Source organism: Schistocerca gregaria, chromosome 2 (assembly GCF_023897955.1).
Source record: "Schistocerca gregaria isolate iqSchGreg1 chromosome 2, iqSchGreg1.2, whole genome shotgun sequence".
NCBI lineage: Eukaryota > Metazoa > Arthropoda > Insecta > Orthoptera > Acrididae > Schistocerca > Schistocerca gregaria.
This window is the reverse complement of record NC_064921.1, coordinates 116,817,064-116,840,614: the sequence shown is the minus strand read 5'-3', so window position 1 is coordinate 116,840,614 and position 23,551 is coordinate 116,817,064. Positions and strand designations below refer to the sequence as shown.

The following is a 23,551-nucleotide window of genomic DNA, read 5'->3' as shown; positions in this document are numbered from 1 at the left end:
CACATTATTAGTCCAGACTCAATAACTAGGGAAACACCATTGATTGAAACGGCGCAGATCCGCTGATTTGCATTTCGCAATCCCGGTGCGTGACTGTTCACGTCACGGAACGCTGGCTCGCGATATGCCGGATGCCTGGTGCTGGCTTTTATTTATGCATTTATTTTTTGCAGTACCTCGCGATGCGATTCATATTGCAGGAGCGAGTTGTCGGACTCAGAATCTGCTACCATATATAACTCGCGAGTTCCTTCTCTCTCAGCCTACCTAACTCTACCCCCTCCCACTTCCTCGCATTTCTCTCTCAAACTCCCTCCCCTTCCACAGACACACACACACACACACACACACACACACACACACACACACACACACACACACACATGCACGAATTTTCGTGTGTGCTCGGCCACTGAAGAGAGCCTGGATGTGTGTAGCTCTTCTGACACACGTTACGAATTCCGTTTGTAGACAGGTGCTGCGAGATGACACTTGATTATGCTGTCGTCCATGGTAATTGCTCTACAAAAGGATGCAGGACTCCAGCACAGAGAAAGTGCCCCAGCGACTCCAACATACCACCCCGGCCATGATTGCACTTGGCGAGCTCTCGCAATGCGAACGTAATGTCGTTAAGATTAGCCCTCCCTCTCTCTCTCTCTCTCTCTCTCTCTCTCTCTCTGCAAAGAGCACAGCACCCGTGGTTGGAGACGTGAGAATTACACATACATCTTCGCAAACGTCGGGAGTTCCATCTCCATCACAGTGGGAACACCTCTAGAAGTCAGCAGACATAAAGGTCACTGTACTCTCTGCATGAAAAAAAAAGTAGACGAAAGCCATAGTGACGTCTAACTTCCAGCGAGTTTAGTCTCTGCTTGGTTGGTGAGTAATGGCCGTGATGCGTCTCCAAGCCCTCACAGTCTTCATTGGAGCCACGGTCGTTACAGGTAATGAAATCTGTCTAACGCCGCAGATAAGGTCGACTCAGTAAATACGTATGACAGAGCGACGGTAGAACTACTGCTCAGCCTATGTTACACGCGTAACAGAAAATGATAGACCAATCCATAATTACAGCTGATGGGAGCGATAGGTCATCCAGAAATAAAATTTTATTCGGTAATTATCTCTAATAACAATAATATTCAAGTACTGCGTGAGCAATTAGGCCTTAGCAGCAACAGCCCAGAGTCCAATTCTTTAACATACAGAACTCCCACGTATAAAAGCTTTAAGTTTAAGAGAAGCTAGTTTTTCACGTTTCTCAATGTTTACGATGCCGTGTCTCGCGAACAATGTGTCGTATAATGTTATAATTTTCGAGGTCCATTCAGTGGTACTGTGCACAATTTATTGCCAATAGAGTTCTTGGTGAAGAGGTAACAGATTAAAATCTACTGAAGACCTACACTATGCAAATCAAATTTTATTCTGTTATGGGGAAGGGAGCGGAATGTCAACGAGAAAATGTTTCCAAAATTCTTGGAACTGGAAGTTGAGTGCTCGCATTCTTCAACACTGTTTAGTTACGTTACCTGAAGATACACAGGGTGCGTTACGGGAAATGCTACATGGTTTGAGGGGTGATAGTATTAGTGATTGTGAACAAAAAGCTTCATATGGACACATATACCACTGCGAATGGTTTTCGAGATATAACACATATGATATCACTTTTGTAGGCTTTTCTAGGATAACTGTAAATCAGCGTCCTCCGATGAAAACGTGTCGTGGCATAAAATTAAGCTACATTAAATTTCCAACAAAAGAAGTCGAACTTATTTCTTCTTTAGGACTAACAGTTAGAGGGAAGAGAGCGTGAGAATACTGAAATTCTCGTGGGACGCGCGTGCGCTGTAGATTAGGTGACTTTTGTAGGCCAATTTGAGATAGTTTACCGACTAGTGTTCTATATCAAACTGTTCGCTCAACTTCCTCTATACTGCTGTGGTACGTTGTAAACAATGACGATGGTGGAACAACTAAAGAAACAGAAACTAAACTCATCCCGAACAGGCCATGAAGGCCCAACGGCACCGACCGGCCGCCGTCTCATCCTGAGCCCACAGGCGTCACTGGATGCGGATACGAAGGGCCATGTGGTCAGCATACCGCTCTTCCGGCCGTATGTCGGTTTCCGAGACCGGAGCCGCTACTTCTCAATCAAGTAGGTCCTCAGTTTGCCTAACAAGGGCTGAGTGCACCCTGCATGCCAACAGCGCTCGGCCGACGGGATGGTCACCCATCCAAGTGCTACTCCAGCCCGACAGCGCTTAACTTCGGTGATCTGACGGGAACCGGTGTTACCACTGCTGCAAGGCCGTTGGCCAATGTTTGAACAGCACTGAAAATAATTAACAACGTACATTCAATGAGTTGTATCTCAGATATTCGGAATAGGCCGTATACCCATATGAAGTTTTTTCGTTCAGAATCACTAATACTATTACCTAAAACGGCGTACCTTTCCTCTTGACGTATCCTGTTTCTGACTTTAGTACTTGATTTACTGTGTTAAGCCTTTAACGTAAGATTGTGCCTCTTAATGAGTAGATAATGTCAATATTTTAAAATTTTCAATTTGGTAAATAATTTTATGAAGTATTTAAAATCAACGTTTTGTTGCTTTGGGAAGCCGTTAGATAGCCAACCTGCAGTTTGTAGCGGGTAACAAAGTTACTGTTTTGGCCGATTGGTAATAAAGATTTACATTTAACTGTAAACTGTTATTGAATGGTAAGGTTTCTTTGTGTATATGATCCGAATGGAATGCCCTTGTCATTTGAGATTCGACTGTTTAATCAGTGAAGATAGCATTCATTGACAAATGCAAGGGCAAGGAGAATAGTCTTTGACGTAACAGCGTGATATCACTGTTACAAAAGTAACTGTTTTTTTACGACACTAAATGTTACATACTTGACGTAAGTAAATTATCCACTTGCTGTACAGAGTAACGTTGTTATACACACTTCTGCTGCAGTTTTTGGTCTCGGCTGAATGAATAAACTGGAATATTGTGCCATCATAAAATTCATTTGTCAGATGGTATACCGCCTGGAGAAATACATCCAAGTTGCTGAAGGCTTATAAGACGCAGGCACCTTACAACTATCCGCATAGTCGTGTTACTGGCAATAATTAGAAAAATAGGTGACATGTAATTTTAGTGAGTCATAGCTATCTTGCAAAATAGAAGTAGTCCATTGAGTGGTAGTTACATGAAATCTCGATTTTTACTTGTCTTTTTTTCTGCTTCATTGGCACAAGACTAAAGTTAATTTCTCAAAAACTTTTCAGTGTGGAGGTCCCGGCTTTGGCTTCGTAAATGACTAATTTTTAGCTGTTGCTGATTTATTTCGCGTTTTTCTTGCATACAGACTATTCCAAGTCACACGTTTTATCACATAGTAATTTTGTGATTCATATAGCTCTTAAAACTAGATTCATATCTTTATCAGTCACAACAGACAATGAACGTACGGCATAACTTAACAGAACAGATCCGAAACAAGAATTAACTGAGAACGGAGCCATAACCACAACAACCATTCAGCAGAGACTGCCTCACATGCCATCAACATACGATCAAAGATGATTTCCAGAAAAGTTACATTGACCATTACTGTGACATGAATTTTGTGCATAGAAAAGCAGAGATAAATGCATAATGAAAAAATATAATTTCTCTTACCACTAATTTTTATTTTTAACCAACTATATTTAAGTTAAATGTAAAAAATATCTGGCTAATTAGTTTTTTTAGAGTGCAGGTTTTTTGATATAAAAAACCGTTTCTCATATATTCATAACTCTCCAATACGATAAGGAAATAGAAATAACAGATAAATACAATAAAAAACAAGCAAAAGCCAAGAATCGCGCAGCTATCGACCAAAAGTGGTGTCTTTTTTTTCAGTGTCAATAAATTTCACCAACAGCCGTATACTTATTTTATTCTGAGAGCAACCAGTTTCGGCATTTCATTTGCCATCTTCAGGCCCCATAGGCTTCTATAAAAAAAAAAAGAACTTGTTGTACAGCGCCATAAATCACTGGATATCGTGAATTACAATCGTTATACAATTTCTTCATATGAAGACGTGACAGCAATTGTATAACGACTGCAATTTACTCGGATAGAAGCCTATGGGGCCTGAAGATGGGGAAAATGAAATGCCGAAACTGTCTGCTCTCAGAATAAAATAAAATATCTTAAAGTATACGGATGTTGGTGAATTTCATTGACATTGGAAATTATTTACCAGCCGATATCCCCTGGCCATGATGGACCAACAGAGAAGAGTCGTGTCGGATGATTCTTAAACACTGAGACCGCATCGATGGATTTAGTTTGGGAAAGGGATAATCATATGTGGGTTGCTCAAAACTTTCATTTTCAACAGTTATGAAATGGGTGGCTGAATTCAGAAGTCACACAAAAGATGCGTGTCAAAGAATTCCTAAAACCTCCAACAGCAGAAAACACGAACGTTGCTTAAAGATGGTATCATACACTCCTGGAAATGGAAAAAAGAACACATTGACACCGGTGTGTCAGACCCACCATACTTGCTCCGGACACTGCGAGAGGGCTGTACAAGCAATGGTCACACGCACGGCACAGCGGACACACCAGGAACCGCGGTGTTGGCCGTCGAATGGCGCTAGCTGCGCAGCATTTGTGCACCGCCGCCGTCAGTGTCAGCCAGTTTGCCGTGGCATACGGAGCTCCATCGCAGTCTTTAACACTGGTAGCATGCCGCGACAGCGTGGACGTGAACCGTATGTGCAGTTGACGGACTTTGAGCGAGGGCATATAGTGGGGCGTGACGTCTCCACAGTACATCGATGTTGTCGCCAGTGGTCGGCGGAAGGTGCACGTGCCCGTCGACCTGGGACCGGACCGCAGCGACGCACGGATGCACGCCAAGACCGCAGGATCCTACGCAGTGCCGTAGGGGACCCCACCGCCACTTCCCAGCAAATTAGGGACACTGTTGCTCCTGGGGTATCGGCGAGGACCATTCGCAACCGTCTCCATGAAGCTGGGCTACTGTCCCGCACACCGTTAGGCCGTCTTCCGCTCACGCCCCAACATCGTGCAGCCCGCCTCCAGTGGTATCGCGACAGGCGTGAATGGAGGGACGAATGGAGACGTGTCGTCTTCAGCGATGAGAGTCGCTTCTGCCTTGGTGCCAATGATGGTCGTATGCGTGTTTGGCGCCGTGCAGGTGTGCGCCACAATCAGGACTGCATACGACCGAGGCACACAGGCCAACACCCGGCATCATGGTGTTGGGAGCGATCTCCTACACTGGCCGTACACCTCTGGTGATCGTCGAGGGGACACTGAATGGTGCACGGTACATCCAAACCGTCATCGTACCCATCGTTCTACCATTCCTAGACCGGCAAGGGAACTTGCTGTTCCAACAGGACAATGCACGTCTGCATGTATCCCGTGCCACCCAACGTGCTCTAGAAGGTGTAAGTCAACTACCCTGGCCAGCAAGATCTCCGGATCTGTCCCCCATTGAGCATGTTTGGGACTGGATGAAGCGTCGTCTCACGCGGTCTGCACGTCCAGCACGAACGCTGGTCCAACTGAGGCGCCAGGTGGAAATGGCATGGCAAGCCGTTCCACAGGACTACATCCAGCATCTCTACGATCGTCTCCATGGGAGAATAGCAGCGTGCATTGCTGCGAAAGGTGGATATACACTGTACTAGTGCCGACATTGTGCATGCTCTGTTGCCTGTGTCTATGTGCCTGTGGTTCTGTCAGTGTGATCATGTGATGTATCTGACGCCAGGAATGTGTCAATAAAGTTTCCCCTTCCTGGGACAATGAATTCACGGTGTTCTTATTTCAATTTCCAGGAGTGTATATTAAAGGTGTATCAGATAGCTGTCTCCATGAGCTTGTTACAAAAGCAGAGTGGTACATTTTTTTCATTTAGAATTACCTATGAGAAAGTTTGGTGAAAATATGTGCCACATTTGTTTATATTAGACTAAAGTCCAAGTGATAATTTCGTGGGGCTCAGTGGTCTCGTCCGAGTCTTTCTACTGGATGCCCCTTCGGTGACTTATGTTCCATGATCTACCCTGGTAACCCAACTGGGAGAAGAGATTCTACAGTTTAACCTGGAATCTGAACCACCTGTCAGTTCCGGCGACTCCTCACATCGTTGAGAGGTAAAGACTTTGCAACCGTAAAAGAGAGTCCATTGAAATTAAGTGCCGAATTGTCACCTTAAACGACAATTGCGTCCACCACATCATGGTACAACCAAAGTTGTGGGTGAAACCAGATGTCCCAGTATCATTAAAGACGATGTCGATTTAGTCTGATGGAGCGGTTATTGCCAGCATTTTCTAAGGCGTACTTGAAGTGAAAATGAAACTCGTGCTGGCTCATAGCCAGTAGGTGAAATATTATAGGAACAGTAATGGGACATCCACCTGCTTCTACTCACAAAGTTTAAGATAAACTGATGAGCTCCATCCCACGTCCTCTTCTTGTTAGATTTAAATTTCCAGTAGGTCTGCCAAACTCTTTAACTCTCACTACTGCAAATGAGCCTCTTTAGCAAAGCATCTACAGAATGCAGCTCTTTGCTTTCTCAATAATTTTCACGCGCTTTCAAAGAAAAATACTGACCTACTGACGTGAGCAACGTGCACCCTTAGTGCCGGCAAGGAGGCATCACATCAGAGCATGTAAACAGGCAGCTGCGTCCCTTCTGTGACTTGATCTTTGCACGACTATCATTTCAGCGTTCGACACTGGTTTCTGGTTATCACGGACACAGCGCTACAAAACATAGTTTCGTCCGTTTTATTTGAATACTGGCTTTCATCCGAAGAGGAATGCACAATTTTAGTGCCCTTTCCGTCTCACATTCGAAGAAAGATGGCATAATTTCAGCGTGATATTAACAGTTTGCTGTAGTACTTTAGCACATGATTACCGGTTGCCAGTACGCCCTCCGATGGAAAACGATCGCCGATTGACATTTATTGTAAGAGAAAAATTATATGTGACGTCAGTCTTACCACTGTGCAGACTTTTTTAGGTAGGTATTTGTGTTTCAAGTGTCTGACAGTCTTGTTTCTGGAATAAAGTCTGTAAATTAACTCAATGATTGTTCCTCATCGACGAACTGCATAAAACCGCCTAAGACCACAGAGAGTTTAGTCGGAAAACCAGGCAAATGGCCGTTAAAATGGTTCCAGTAGCTCTAAGCACTTGGGACTTAACATATGAGGTCATCAGTCCCCTAGAATTACAACTACTTAAACCTAACTAACCTAAGGACATCACACACATCCATGCCCGAGACAGAATTGGAACCTGCGACCGTAGCAGCTACGCGGTTCCGGACTGAAGCGCGTAGAACCGTTCGGCTACTGCGGCCGGCAAATGGCCGTTAAACAGGTGTTTCGAACTGCGATGTAGTAAAGGAAATACGGGACAAAAATGAAAACTCGGATACGATGACAGATTTGATCCATTAGTGTGATTGACCTCCTTTTGTCGTAAGCGACTGACCCTTGAGGTATACGACCAGATCACATGATTCAGATTTCGTACTTTCGAAAACAAACAAGAGGTACCCGTCGACTAATTTCAGTGACCTGACAAAAGATGACAAGTCTATCACACAATTTAACAAAGTGTTGTTTCGGAAATATGAAGCTGGTGGGAACGGCTCTTCTTCCTGTGTTATTTGTGGTGAACTACAGACTGAAATACAAAAGTAATTAAAGTTGCGAGCAGTGTGGTCGCGGATAATATGACGTACGGAAGTTCTGACTGAAGTTGTCAAAGCGACCTCTCTCGACGAGCAAGAACTCCCCCAGTCAGCCATAGGTTTCATTAGTCACCAATGGCTACATCTCCGTATCCAATGAAGCTAATTAGGCAACTGCGAATGAATTTCATAGATACAAAATAAATGTTGCTGTCGAGGCAGTCAGTCACATTTTTTGAAAGCGTTTGATCTCGGTTTCAAATTCAGCAGTGTGGGAGTATTGGGCACTCAATCTGTACCTCTATTGTTTGAGTGCTAAGCTTTGTTTACGCGAATGGTGGCTGGGCACTATGCAATGCATTTAATCCTATCGCCTCGTTACTGAAGCGCTTCCTGGCGTGGTTTACTACTCATTCAGCCATGAGCGGATAATATCGAATTCTATAACCCCTCCCACAACAACTGCACAAATACGTACGTGATATAAGTTACTGTATGTATTTGAAAACTAAACAGTGTGTTTTGCTGCAGCTGAAATTTTGCGCGAAACATTATTTAAATATAATACGAATGTGAGTGTTTCATTAAAATATGTTACTTACATATGCCTCTACATCTTATACTCCCTCTCTGTCATCTTTCCTGTCTCATTTTTAAACTACATAGATTTAGTGTTTGCAATTTAAGCCTTATGGAACTTTACTTGCAAGGTTTATGTAAGGACACGAACTGAATAATGGAAGTCTGCAAAACAGTAAACAAGAGACGAAATGCATTGAAAGTATCCAGTTCTTGCTCTGCTTGGCTTAGATAAAATCAAAATCAGTATAAAGATGAACTCATGTAGAGCAAGTTTAGTGGTAAATTAGTGCTTATAGAATAGAGCAATGGTGTACAAACAACATAAGAAAAATATTAGAAGCACTGGAACGTGTTTGACTTTCGTACATATGTATGTAAGTGACCTCGTTCGCAAATAATTAGGGATGATGAAGAGAGAAGTCGTGTGAATATGAATGAACCTACAATGATGTACCGATTGAAGCAAAAGTAATCACTCTGTTATGTACATATGATCGAATGGAGGAAGCTTGTTGGCCAGAAGGAAATTTAATGTACATCCCAATCAGAAGGAGAAAAGCAGACGAGCACTTAAAGAATGAGAAACAAATAATAATTCCTGGTGGGCAGAAAAGAGAATTAGAGGACACCTATACATGAAGATGTGAAGACTAAAATGTGGAAAGGTCGCTCAGATCCACTCTACGCATGGTGATTTATTGACTGTGAACACAAGAGCTTTCAAAGATCATATATTTTCTCAGTGCAAAGTAAAGAAAATACAATGGAAATTACTAGGAAATACAGCATATAAGCAAATGGAGGAGCTAACAGACTGGAGTCGAAGAGGTAATTATGAATGTGACGAAAACTGTGGTACCCATGCCAATAGATGGTAAACGACCCGAGAAGTAATTGGCTGGATTAATGAGTGAAAAAATACAACGAGGGTACAGTCTCGAAGGGAGTAGGTTGAACGCCAGGGGAGTATAGACCCAGGAAACATCGGTATTCTAATTGTCTTAGGAAAGAACCAAACCTCGAAGCACTCACAGGAAGCACTGAAATAGAAAGCTTTATGGGTACTTAAACATGGCTAAGGCCGGAGATAAGTTCAGCCGAAGATTTTACCAAGACATAACGGTGTTTAATATGGATAGACTAAATACAGTAGTTAATGACGTGTTTGTTGGTGTTAGTAGTTTATGTTGTACTGAAACTGAAACAGATAGTTGGTTTGAGTTGCTATGGGTAGATGGTATACTGATCAAGGGTAATAAATCAAAAATTTGTCCTTTTAATGACCCTATGATGTAGAAGATATAGTTGTTGAAAGGCTGAAGGAAAGTTTGGATCTCGTTTCCAATAGGAACTCGTCTCAGTGGTTAGCGGCGACTTCTATTTTCCCTCAGTCAAATACATTTTTAAGTTCTGTGGTAGGAATAAAACATCGTCCGAAATTGTACTAAATGCATCCTGCGAAAATTATCTTGACTAGCTAGGTCAGGAGCCCACACGAAATGCAAACGATACATAATGCAAATGATACATACTGCAAATGATACATACTAGATCCCATAGCAATGAACAATCCTGGGCAAATAGTTCATGATGGATACAGCAGTTAATGGCCACAAGGTCTTTGTAGCGACACTGAATATAGTAACATCAAAATAAATATATAACATATACGCATCTTCCCGTTTAGTATCGCTGCGCGGTATAGCATCTTTACCTGATGAGATTGTTGGAGGTCACCGAAAAAGTTCAAAGAAGGGCAGCTCGTTTTGTGCTGTAGTGAAACAGGGGAGAGAACTTTATATCATACGAGAGTAAGGGTGTAGTCATCAAAACATAGGTATTTTTCGTCGCTGCGATATATTTTTCCGAAATTCCAATTAACGTCTTTTTCTCCCAAATGCCAAAAAATTTTAGCAATTCACCCCCTACACAGGAAGAAATGATTATTGTAATAGAATATGAGAAATCAAGGCTCTCACGTGAAGCTTTAGGTATTCGTTTTTCCCACATGCTTTCGGGAGTGGATATTGACATTATTACACCCGTCACGTCACTCTTGGTTCAGCGTTCCAGTCAGTCACTCAACGATTTGTTTTTATTCTCTCTAATACGGTGCCGCTGTCTTGTAGTATCATGTACGATGTAATAATACATATATTTTCGTGTCCTTTCAAATCACACGCATACAGGTTTCATAGCATTATTTTGCTGTTACAGCTCTGCAATGGGATTTATACTAAACTTTGAGGGCCACAGCATGCGAAATCCGTAACCTATAGAAAACGTAAAATCTCTGTTCTTTTTGTTTCAGACTGCCTGCACCTTCAGCTGTACCGGGACAGCAAAGACCGCTACAAGCAGGGACACACAAAGGCATCGCTCTCACTGCAGCACTTTCTGGCCATCGAAACTGGTGAGTTTTTCAAAGTAAAAATCCTCTAACGTCTGCATTCATGAGAGAAATGTTATTACAGCTACTTCCCTATACAGGGTGAAGAAACATTCGCGCACTCGGACTTCGCAGCACGATTTCTCAATTACTACCATTACAATAATGACTCTCACAACATTTCGTCCAGTGCATATTTCAGGCAGTACATGAACGTTAAATACTGGCAATATGACAACACTGTAATCACGTTTACGGCAACTACCTCTGTCAGAATACAGAAGTAGGACTGTGCAGTTGGTGCAGTGAATTAAGCCTCCATCCAGAGTCGAACTCTCGACTTCTTGCAACCTAACCTTGCCAATCTATTAACGTCCAATTACTGTCCGAGATAGGCGCAGGAGCCGCGCGTGATTAGCCGAGCGGTCTAGGGCGCTGCAGCGGAGGTTCGAGTCCTCCCTCGGGCATGGGTGTGTGTGTTTGTCGTTAGGATAATTTAGGTTAAGTAGTGTGTAAGCTTAGGGGCAGATGACCTTAGCAGTTAAGTCCTATAAGATTTCACACACTTTTTTGAACATATGCGCAGGACGAAATTTTATGATATATTTTTTACTGCCATTATGTGAAGAATCACGCTGCGAAGACCGAGTGCACGAATTTTTCTTCACCCTGGAGATTACCGCCATTGTAGACTAGACAGCATACCAATTGGAGCCGTAGCCCGTATGCTATGTCACATACCATTTTCCAAAAGTTGCTAGAAGTCTTTTCGGATAATTCTGAAAGTGCCCTTTTGTTACAGACACGAATTTACTTTTCAATAAAACATTGATTCCTGTTCGAATGAAATACTTTTTAATTTCAGTTTTAACGTGTCAGATTGATGGATGATAATATTTAATAACTATCACTTTATACCATTTAGACATTTAATAGCACTAGTAATGTTTAGATTTCCGGTTACATATTTTCCATACCGAATTTCTACAGCGTACTGCAGATAGTAAAATTTCTTTCAAGAAATTAAGTGTTATCCTAAACACCTGCAAAAAATTTCACGTCTTCAACACTCACATAAACATGTGATTCAAATTTTAGGAATATATTTGCAACAATAGCTACAAGTTTTTTAAAATTATATGTATCACTTTTTAAAGTGTCTCACATATTTTCTCTGTAGAACGCATTATGTACTTCCCTCTCCAATTTTGGCTTGCTAATAAATCTACAGCACTATCGAGTTCTCTACATTTTCGACACCGTGCAGTAAAAGTAAATTTAATAATATACCTATTATCAACTTTCTTTGTTTCAGGTTTCACTCTTGACAAGGAATCGAACACGATAGCTATAATCTGTCAAGATGTGACAGTCATTCTCGCTTTCGACACCCGAGAGAGACTGATGCAGTGGCAGGTTAAGATTGTCAACAACTTAGGAGAAGGTAAGTCAATGTCGCTCAACTTTCTTACAAACATTGAAATAAGATACAAAGGAAGTAAGACATTAACTGCCAGTGGGCACTGATTTGTCTCAACGGCGCAAATTCAAAATTTTTGCCAGACTGGAATTCGAACCCGGGACTCCTGCTTGCAGATACCACCAATACATATTAAGAGGCCTTCAGAACAGTAAACCGTCCCTCTTTGTGAAATTTAGTAGACTAGACTCTAGCTAATCGGGCCATTCCTGGCACATATGGGTGCCGGATTAGCGGAAGTGCCAAATTAGCGGAAGTTTCGGATTATTGAGTGTCTGAAATTTATTTTAATCATTTATTTCGTTTTCTATTTATTTTGAAAACATAGGAGATATAGTGTACTGTACTTTATTAAACCGAAGGATAAAATTCTGAAACATAGAGGATATACTTTATTAAATCAAAAAATACATTACTTTTCAAAGAAAACTTATTCCTTGAGTGTATACTGTACATAGTTATACAGTTGCATCACTCACTATGAAACACGCTCCTAATTTTTAACTGTCGCAATGATGATACGCGACGGTGTTATGCTTGATCACGCAACCGCTTTTCTAGCATTACATCGGCACTGCATGTGTCTGGTTGTTGCATAATGTACTCCAGGAAGATCTCGGCAGCTTTGCCACCAGCAGTGTGAAAAATCTTCATGCTCTCTCCTCCTGTATCCTCTTCATCACTTTCATCATTACTTTCTTGCACGCTTTTGATTATTTCTTCAGCTGTTAAAGTCTGGTCCGTATCACAGTTTTCTTGATTCAGCCACTTAGTAACACTTCATCATCAATTTCTTCTCCTTCTGTAAGGTTGTGGAACATGTCAGTGTACAAAGTAATTGATAATTCCGAACTTACTGGCACATCACTGTCACTCACCACTGGATACAACTCGGCATTATTGGATGGCCATAAATTCCTCCTGCTCTTCATCATGGTAGCGCTCACCACTTTATCCCATTCTTCGACTGCTTGGAAAACAACATCATACATGTTGATTGCTTTCCACGCCTTCAGCATTGTATCGATAGAGTCGTTTTCACTTTCCTTCAGCAGGAAGACGAGAAGTGAATGTCGATAATGACGTTTAATTGATTCAAAAATTACCTGGTCCATGGGCTGAATTAGGGCTGTCATATTGGGCTTTTCGCGGATGATGCTGCAGTATACAGAGAGGTTGCAGCATTAGAAAATTGCAGCGAAATGCAGGAAGATCTGCAGCGGATAGGCACTTGGTGCAGGGAGTGGCAACTGACCCTTAACATAGACAAATGTAATTTATTACTAATACATAGAAAGAAGGATCCTTTATTGTATGATCATATGATAGCGGAACAAACACTGGCAGCAGTTACTTCTGCAAAATATCTGGGAGTATGCGTAGGGAACGATTTGAAATGGAATGATCATATAAAATTAATTGTTGGTAAGGCGGGTGCCAGGTTGAGATTCATTGGGAGAGTCCTTAGAAAATGTAATCCATCAACAAAGGATGTGGCTGACAAAACACTCGGTCGACCTATACTTGAGTATTGCTCATCAGTGTGGGTTCCGTACCAGGTCTGGTTGACGGAGAAGATAGAGAAGATACAAAGAAGAGCGGCACGTTTCGTCACAAGGTTATTTGGTAAGCATTATAGCGTTACGGTGATGTTTAGCATACTCAAGTGGCAGACTCTGCAAGAAAGGCGCTCTGCATCGCGGTGTAGCTTGCTGTCCAGGTTTTGAGAGGGTGCGTTTCTGGATGAGGTATCGAATATATTGCTTCCCCCTACTTATACCTCCCGAGGAGATCACGAATGTAAAATTAGAGAGATTCGAGCGCGCACGGAGGCTTTCCGGCAGTCGTCCTTCCCGCGAACCATGCGCGACTGGAACAGGAAAGAGGGGTAATGACAGTGGCTCGTAAAGTGCCCTCCGCCACACACCGCTGGGTGGTTTGCGGAGTATAAATGTAGATGTAGATTGTGTTGGAGAAAGAGTGTTTGTATACCATCGGCCATTAGAGAAACGTCTGAAGGATGACTGGAAACATTGGTAATTATAAGGATAGCTTTCAGTGGAAGCTTTATCTTCTTTAGTTCTTTTCTCATTGTTGATACAAGTGTCTCGTGGAAACACCGAGAGCATATTATCTTTCTTCTTAGCACAATACTGCACTGGTAGAGTATTTATGTCAGTGTGCTGAAAACAACGTGGATGTTGGGGTTTTCCAATCACCATAAGCGGTAGTTTATGACTCCCATTATCGTTACAACACGCCACTATTATTACGCCCTGTTTCTGTTGCTTGTAACCACGAGCTTCCTTCTCGTTCCTGGCAGCTAATGTTTTTAAAGGAAGTATCTTGTAAAAGAGTCCTGTTTCATCAACATTATACAAGGCATCAGGAGTTAAACCTCCTTCATCTATTATCTTCCGTATCTTGCTTACAACTCAACAGGATTCTTATCGTTAGCTGAGCGACTTTCCCCGATGACTGTCAGCTGCCGAATGCCATGTCGTTTTTTACAGTTTGATAGCCAATTTTCGCTCGCTACGAACAAGTTATTGTTGCCAAGCTATTTGTTAAATGCAGCTGTTTTTCCTTTATAATCGGGCTACTGACTGGAGTTCCTTAACTACACTGTTGAGTGAACCATCTACACTCCAGGAAATTGAAATAAGAACACCGTGAATTCATTGTCTCAGGAAGGGGAAACTTTATTGACACATTCCTGGGGTCAGATACATCACATGATCACACTGACAGAACCACAGGCACATAGACACAGGCAACAGAGCATGCACAATGTCGGCACTAGTACAGTGTATATCCACCTTTCGCAGCAATGCAGGCTGCTATTCTCCCATGGAGACGATCGTAGAGATGCTGGATGTAGTCCTGTGGAACAGCTTGCCATGCCATTTCCACCTAGCGCCTCAGTTGGACCAGCGTTCGTGCTGGACGTGCAGACCGCGTGAGACGACGCTTCATCCAGTCCCAAACATGCTCAATGGGGGACAGATCCGGAGATCTTGCTGGCCAGGGTAGTTGACTTACACCTTCTAGAGCACGTTGGGTGGCACGGGATACATGCGGACGTGCATTGTCCTGTTGGAACAGCAAGTTCCCTTGCCGGTCTAGGAATGGTAGAACGATGGGTTCGATGACGGTTTGGATGTACCGTGCACTATTCAGTGTCCCCTCGACGATCACCAGAGGTGTACGGCCAGTGTAGGAGATCGCTCCCCACACCATGATGCCGGGTGTTGGCCCTGTGTGCCTCGGTCGTATGCAGTCCTGATTGTGGCGCTCACCTGCACGGCGCCAAACACGCATACGACCATCATTGGCACCAAGGCAGAAGCGACTCTCATCGCTGAAGACGACACGTCTCCATTCGTCCCTCCATTCACGCCTGTCGCGACACCACTGGAGGCGGGCTGCACGATGTTGGGGCGTGAGCGGAAGACGGCCTAACGGTGTGCGGGACCGTAGCCCAGCTTCATGGAGACAGTTGTGAATGGTCCTCGCCGATATCCCAGGAGCAACAGTGTCCCTAATTTGCTGGGAAGTGGCGGTGCGGTCCCCTACGGCACTGCGTAGGATCCTACGGTCTTGGCGTGCATCCGTGCGTCGCTGCGGTCCGGTCCCAGGTCGACGGGCACGTGCACCTTCCGCCGACCACTGGCGACAACATCGATGTACTGTGGAGACCTCACGCCCCACGTGTTGAGCAATTCGGCGGTACGTCTACCCGGCCTCCCGCATGCCCACTATACGCCCTCGCTCAAAGTCCGTCAACTGCACATACGGTTCACGTCCAAGCTGTCGCGGCATGCTACCAGTGTTAAAGACTGCGATGGAGCTCCGTATGCCACGGCAAACTGGCTGACACTGACGGCGGCGGTGCACAAATGCTGCGCAGCTAGCGCCATTCGACGGCCAACACCGCGGTTCCAGGTGTGTCCGCTGTGCCGTGCGTGTGATCATTGCTTGTACAGCCCTCTCGCAGCGTCCGGAGCAAGTATGGTGTGTCTGACACACCGGTGTCAATATGTTCTTTTTTCCATTTCCAGGAGTGTATAAACAGCTACGTCATCATTCTCTCTCTTTCGCATAACCTTCCCTTTTACCAACTCGCTATCCGTTTGTGCTGAGTAGTGTCGAATAACATCTTCTTTCTTTTTGATGTCATAAATAGTTGCTCGTCCAACATTGCACTCAGCAGCAATGGCTTTCTTCGAAAAACCTCGATTTAACTGATCTAAAATTTCGAGTTTCTGCTTGAGGTCTAGCGTAAGTACTTGTTTCCTTTTAGAAGACATGACTCCCAACTGTAAAGAAAGCTACAGTTTCAAATACAATATATAAAGTTTTGTTTAACTAAGCATTGTTGCGTACGACATATTCATTGTGCACGTGTTTTTGGATGTGCGCCAGATTACTATGAGGCCGGACTACTGAAGGCAAGATTAGCGATAGTCTGGTGTACTTCAGTCCTATGCTCACATAATTGTTATTTAATTTCGCAAGTTTCCTGTTCCTTCGCGATTTCAGTTTTCACCAAAATGTCTAAATACTGAACATTTTCCTTGGTCATTGTCCTATTTTTATCCATACAGAATTTAGAACACTTTAGTTTACATACAGATCCAGTAATCCACAAAAAGCGACGCAGATATAGGAAATTCTTCATTAGTATTAGAACAACCTTAACAGTTTACTTCGACTTTTAAGTCTAAAAAATTGACTATTTAATAAACGTGAAAAAATTGGATGAATTGATGTCTCGAATATCAAAAACGGATTCAGTTCTTGGAATATAGGGAACAATGTCAGGGATGTTCATGATGGTAAATGACGCCTGGTATATGTTATATTTCTGTTAGGCACAGCAGAAAATAATTGGAATGATCTGTATAAATGTTCATTCCGGAAACGTTCCCTAGGCTGTGGCTAAGCCATGTCTCCGCAACATCCTTCCTTCCAGGAGTGCTACTTCTGCAAGTTTCGCAGAAGAACTTCTGTGAAGTTTGAAAGGTAGGAGACGAGGTACTGGCAGAACTGAAGCTGTGAGGACGGGTCGTGAGTCGTGCTTGGGTAGCTCAGATGGTAGAGCACTTGCCCGCGAAAGGCAAAGGTCCCGAGTTCGAGTTTCGCTCCGGCACACAGTTTTAATCTGTCAGGAAGTTTCGTATCAGCGCACACTCCGCTGCAGAGTGAAAATCTCATTAGGGAAACTCTTGAGTTTTTACTACAGAATCTGAGAGTTTTCAGTTGGAAGTGACTCCACTGATTTCGTATGTCATTTTTTTGCCACCAACTCTCGTCCTGGTTCCGCCAGCTGAGTGCGCACTCGGTGTTTCAGACCAGCCGTTCCTGATCCAAATAACGTCGGCGCCGCCGCGAGCCAAGATCTCGCCCGGCCCCGCGCGCCTGCACGTCCAGGAGCAGCGTTTCTGCCTCACGTCCGGCGTGCCGCCGCGACTTCTCGGTTTCTGGGACATCAGCCAGCTGAGGTAAGATCTGCGGGCCACGCTGTAACCGTCTGTCTGTCTGGACCACACGGCAGCATGATGGCAAGGAAGGAGGTGTTTGCGCGCGCGCGCGCGTGTGTGTGTGTGTGTGTGTGTGTGTGTGTGCGTGTGTGTGTGTGAGAGAGAGAGAGAGGGGGGGGGAGGGGAGAGTGAGAGGCAGAAAGACACAGAGAGAGAGGGGGGAGTGGGAGAGAGGCATGGATAGGGAGGGGGAGGAAGGGAGAGGGAGGGAGAGAGAAAAAGGGCGGGAGGGAGGGAGAGAGAGAGAGAGAGAGAGAGAGAGAGAGAGAGAGAGAGAGACTTAACTTTAACTCAGATGGGAGGGTTGGTAGATACTGACCGTAGCTCTGTTCCAAGAGCCGTACTAGCGTTCTTCGGAAATGATCTGGAGATACCACTTTGAGGGCTTTTCCATCAGACTTAGAGTTTACAGTGATGGTGCTTTAAAAATGATGAGGTGTGTGACGTTGTTGGCTGCGAGTCGACGAAGGGTAGGCTCGGCCGCCTAATTGGAAGTGTTTTTCTGTCCTTGGCGCACCTTCGCACCTTTCCTTCGCGAAGAATGGGAGTTGTGAGTTTTAGTGTATCTGATAGGTGCAGTTCTCTTTAATGGGTGCCTGTTGTATTGGATTATGATGATAATGAGATAAGTGTGAAGGTGCCGCGACTTAGCCTACGGCTCTGGAACAGGAGCAAGAGGACTGCTGAGCTCATTGTCAATATCTGTTGAACTGATGACCACCGACAGTGTCTACGTCAACACTGCGTGAGACATTGCAGAATGGGTTGGAATTTAATCAAAGACGTTGGTGGCAAAGTCTGGTCATCAGTCGCCACCCCTCTTCCCATTTGCCATATTGAACAAGGAAAAGCAGCCACTACTACACTGTGAACCCAGGCGGCTGCCCATCCAACTTCTGGTCATGCCCAACTTCGGTGATCTGATGAGGAGCGGTGTATTCAACGGCCCAGCCTGTTGGCAAAAAATTAAGGGCAAGAGACATTTATTTAGATAGGTAAAAGTGAGAGACGTTACTATTTCTGTGGAGTTACGATCGTAGTTTACTTGATTATTTTCCAGGAAATTTCACCAACGACTTATAATTATATGAAATAGAACATTTTTTTCCATCCCGTATCTGATACAGTTAAACAAACTGAGGACAAATAAATTCAAATAATTTTGGTTTTATCCATACTGGATGAAAGGTCGTGGTTGCGAATGTCAGTGTTAAAAAATATATCAGCTCAACCACTTGTCTATAGTGTTTTACACTATAAACAAGTGGTTGAGCCGATATACTTTTTAACATTGAAATTCAAACAAAATTCCTGCCAGTTTTATTCAGGGAGCTAGAAACGTTCAAACTTTCAGGGACGGATGCGTGTTGTAATTAATGGGCTGTGCTCAGACGGAAACCAAGCATCATTCATTTGTGCATTCCGACCTGCCTTGTATACGGTAGTGTACGGGTACATTCTACAATCGATCCGAACATGACTTCAAACAGCCCATTGAGGAAGTTTACCGCTCGGTAACAGCAGCAGCTTTCGCCCAGTCTGCAGGTCTTTTAAGAAGTCGTATTGAGCTGGACACTTGTTTGCACACTTTACTGAAATGAACATTCTGCCACAAGTAAACTTGTCTGAAACACCACCAATAATGTACAGAACGCTGCATTCACCCTTAGAAATTTGTAAGTTTCTAGTTCCCTAACTCAAATTGATAGCAATTTCATTTAAATTAGTTTGTAGACAACTGGTTCTAACGCAACACTTATGTGATGGATAAACATTGCGTTCTAATTAGAAAACTGTAACTTGTTGGTGTAACATCCCAGAAAATAATAAATAACCTATGTTCACAATGCTGGAGGAAGAGTAACATTTCTTACGTTTAGCTGTCTACATAAATATTCTTCTCCGAGGCTAGGTGGCTGGAATAAGCTACTCAGCGACATACGCTGTCGAGTGAGGCTGTCATCCGTGCCTTCGTCATTACTTACAGCAAGAAAATATACCTACGCTTCTAAGAGTGACCGTAATTCCTCTTGGCCCTACTTTGAACGACAAACACACATTAGCTACGTTAAGAAACACGGTTTAAAATGTGTTTACGTACTTATGTTCAGTAAACCGCTTTCTTGAAAACAAGTGAACAGTCGAAAGGCTTGATACATTGACGTAAATTGTGGCATGAGTGCCCTACCCAGCGGTTTTTGCACTGAAGTAGTCGATTCCGGCGACCTTCCCTTTCAATTTCGGTTTATTTTTCGGATATTTCAGTGTCAACATTTAATACCGTTATGTCATTGTAATCGTCTTTTTAATCAAGTATATCGCCCCATTAAAAAATTGTTCCTTCACCATCTCGGTTGATGGAAGTGGTAACTGGACTGTACATACACCGAAACTACGTGACCGAAAGTGTAACATTTTTTGTCTGAAAACCTATTTGGAGCACGTGTTAGCTGATAAACATGTAGGGTGTTAATATTCTGAGACATTACTGGAATGATCATTTGAAAAAAAAAAAAAATTACAATAAGCAAGGACTACAAAACGCGTCCCGTAAGAGTACTTGTTCAGTAGAAGGAATGTGTTTCACAATAGCAAAGATAATCTAGTGTTTGTTTGGTCCATTCTACTACAAAACACGGAAAGCAGAGAGTTTACAGTAGAAGAGATTTGTTTCACAGTATTGAACATGAAGTGCTCATAGCTCTTAAGGTATGCATTTTAGAGCCCACGTTCGCCGTTGTCTTTGCTTCGAACGATCGTTACTGTCACATGCCTGAATACTGATTGTTCCTCCTAGGATACCCCGTATGTGTCGATTTACATCCTCTATAAGATCAGTGATAACTCCGTACGTGTTTGAATTTTGTGTGGCTCGAGGACAGTAGTGGTGGGTAGGGAAGTGGTGTTTAGATTGCTTTCATGCTGATCGCATGTAGCCCACACGAATTGAATATGTGTCTCAAGTCATCTTCTAATGATGAGTAACGAGAAAACGTTGGTGAGTCTAACGCATTTTCGGAGGAGGTTATGCAACGTGTCCAGGTGGAAACGCATCCTTATCCTTCGCGTCAGATATCGCCTAACATATGCCCAATCCGTAGGCGACGATCTTTTGGGAATGAGTTGTGTATTGCACATTGCAGTAGTTGCGGAATTCCTGACATGTGCATGTCGACTTGCTAATGTTATGTGGTGTGTGTATGTGTGTGTGTGTGTGTGTGTGTGTGTGTGTGTGTGTGTGTGTGTGTGTGTGTGTGTGCGTACGTGTGTGTCGACTTCTTCTTTTATTGTAACCGTACGGTCACACAGTGCTACGATGGACATCATCGTTGCAGTGACGTCATAATCAACTGTATGGCTAGAAGTTTCAACTGCATGGCTACTTCCCTTCCTCAACTTCTCTACATAACTAAAATCAAACCCCACCCCCGCGCTCAGACTTGCAGACCTTGCATGCAAAGCGCGCAAGAAGCATGATGCTGTCATCTTTTTGGCGGAAGCCCAAGGTCAAGGGCTACTTTTACATGTGCCATGGATCATAGTTTCGTCCTGTCAGTGTGATGTTGAGAGGGTCAGTTTTATAACAACAGTACTGTTTTCCCCTAAAATTATGCAACACGCTAGCCATTCACATGATTTCTTAAGTTATATTTCTTCCATGCACACTGTTAGTTATACTTAACTATGTTGTCCCCTTGTCCGAAACAGAAAAAAATTGCGCACACACACACACACACACACACACACACACAGAGAGAGAGAGAGAGAGAGAGAGAGAGAGAGAGGAGATAACGCAACATCTCCACATTCAGAAAATCTTGTATGGAGTAGTCGCTGGAGAAGTTGTTTAAAACTAATTTAATTACCTATTAAATTCCTTACAACATTACATAGGACGTCAAAGATTTTTATGGCTGGTTTCCTCACTCGTTTCTGTCTCACACTAAGGATGAGAATGGATAATTTGAATCACGTCTCCCTCTAGTATCATGTTTGGGAATGTTATTGTTTATTAAAATTGGTTGACTGTTGACACTAAACATCATTCGGGTGTATATGTAGCATAAGACTATTTTCAGTATGACCCAACTATCTGCAAGTGGTTCTCGAATCTAGACCATATATTATCCTTACTTGGATCCTCCTGCTACCTGTCGTTATGTGCATACGTGGTAACTATCGTGCACAGCGGAAAGTACATACCTGTCAGGAAATCTACACGGCGTTCCGGATGTTTCAGGCGCTATGGCGTGGTGGAAGGCCGGTTCGTGTTCGAGGGTGGATCCCGCTGTGGGAAAGGCGAAGGCGTCCACGTGTGCGTCACAGACCAAGCCGAGGAGATCACCAAGGTCTTCCAGATGGCGGCCCAGGGCAAGATCACCAACCGGCGGCGAGCGGTCACCAGGAATATGTCCGGTCAGTACCTCACGCCACACACTTGACCGTGCGCATTCTTATGTTGCCTATTGCAAACAATATTTCTCACTGTGCGGTTCTCTTCCGCAGTTATCGACAGTCCGAGGAGACAGGTGCATTCCAGGGCTTCCGACGTGGACTCCCTCCAGCAGTCTTTCATTCACAACCAGACAATGTCCAGCGACTTCAGCGGCGACGACTTCCCTTGTCCCTGCAGGTAAGTTTTTGTGAGACACTTTGGTAAGTTGTTGCAAGCCTTCAGACATGAAATACGGCACTAAAATTCTATAGTCAATCTCGTCAGTACCTAAAACGGTGACCGGAAGAGACACGAAAGAGGGACCTCACTTTAACAAAGGCACATGTAACAGGTCTTTTATGCTCAATATAAAAAAATAGAAATATATGACAAATATAAAAGATGTTCCAAAATTTAAGTACATCGATAACTTAAGAACGCCAGTGAGGGAAGAGACTAATAAACCCAGTGCAAGGAAGGTGAAAATCGTCTCCCAATTAACTTTGCTGCACTATGTTACATTAATAAAATCAGAATGTATATATGCAACTTCATTCCTGGACACGAAAAACGGAAAACCAAGAGAAGAAAATTATGAAAAAAAAAAACATTGGGCCAATAAAACCAAACGATGAATACAGGAACTGATGTAATGAAGATCTGTACAACTAAACTGAACAAGAAACCGATCACAAAACGTAGAATGATGTTTCACGGCCCTATGGTTCGATTAAATGAAAAAAAAAGTTATACAAGAGAGTTTTTGAACATGCCAGCCGGAATAGAATATATCTGTTGGAAGTGATTCCAAGAAAACAGAAGTTATCTGAAAGAGATGAAGACTGAACAACATGAAATTTTGAACAGAAGGGCTTTTCTAAAAAATAAAATTATACGTTTCCATATCAAGAAAAAAAATCAAAAAAGAATACAGGAGCTAAGTGGTCAGACATTCGGAGATTATTGTGAAAACCGAACTTAAATGAGAAGTAGTTCTTTACTTGATCCATATGAGGCCCGAATTGATAAGAAATTGTTATCTTTTATGATTCGCTTCCACATTTATAGCGTACCAACCCACATTAACTTTGAGCACATTCATGTGGAAGCTATTACTCAAATCGTTTCGCTGCCCGTAATTGTACCCCTACGCCAATTATTACGCAGGTTCCTTGATAAAATCTAGAAAATCAGGACTGTCTGTTCCCATGAGCATATACTTTGTAAATGTAGCGTTGGTGTTACAGTACAACTACTTGACGCTGAGCACGAGACTTCTGAATTTTATCTGATTAGCAGTCATAATGTCACATCGTAACCGACCATTTTCGATCCTGGCCTGACTTCACAAAGTTAAGC

General features: G+C 43.2%; 1 protein-coding gene and 1 pseudogene across 1 annotated transcript in view; one reads left to right on the top strand and one right to left on the bottom strand.

Annotated features, from left to right (window-relative positions):
- Positions 1–23,551, top strand: part of LOC126336471 (uncharacterized) — a 582,392-nt gene that overhangs the window by 533,077 nt on the left and 25,764 nt on the right. Inside the window, exons 3-7 of the mRNA XM_050000210.1 lie at positions 10,657–10,758; positions 12,050–12,178; positions 17,568–17,718; positions 21,998–22,173; positions 22,264–22,390. Coding sequence (XP_049856167.1) covers positions 10,657–10,758; positions 12,050–12,178; positions 17,568–17,718; positions 21,998–22,173; positions 22,264–22,390 — 685 coding nt within the window. The remainder of the gene's footprint in view (positions 1–10,656; positions 10,759–12,049; positions 12,179–17,567; positions 17,719–21,997; positions 22,174–22,263; positions 22,391–23,551) is intronic.
- On the bottom strand, positions 2,214–2,331 carry LOC126337461 (5S ribosomal RNA; annotated as a pseudogene).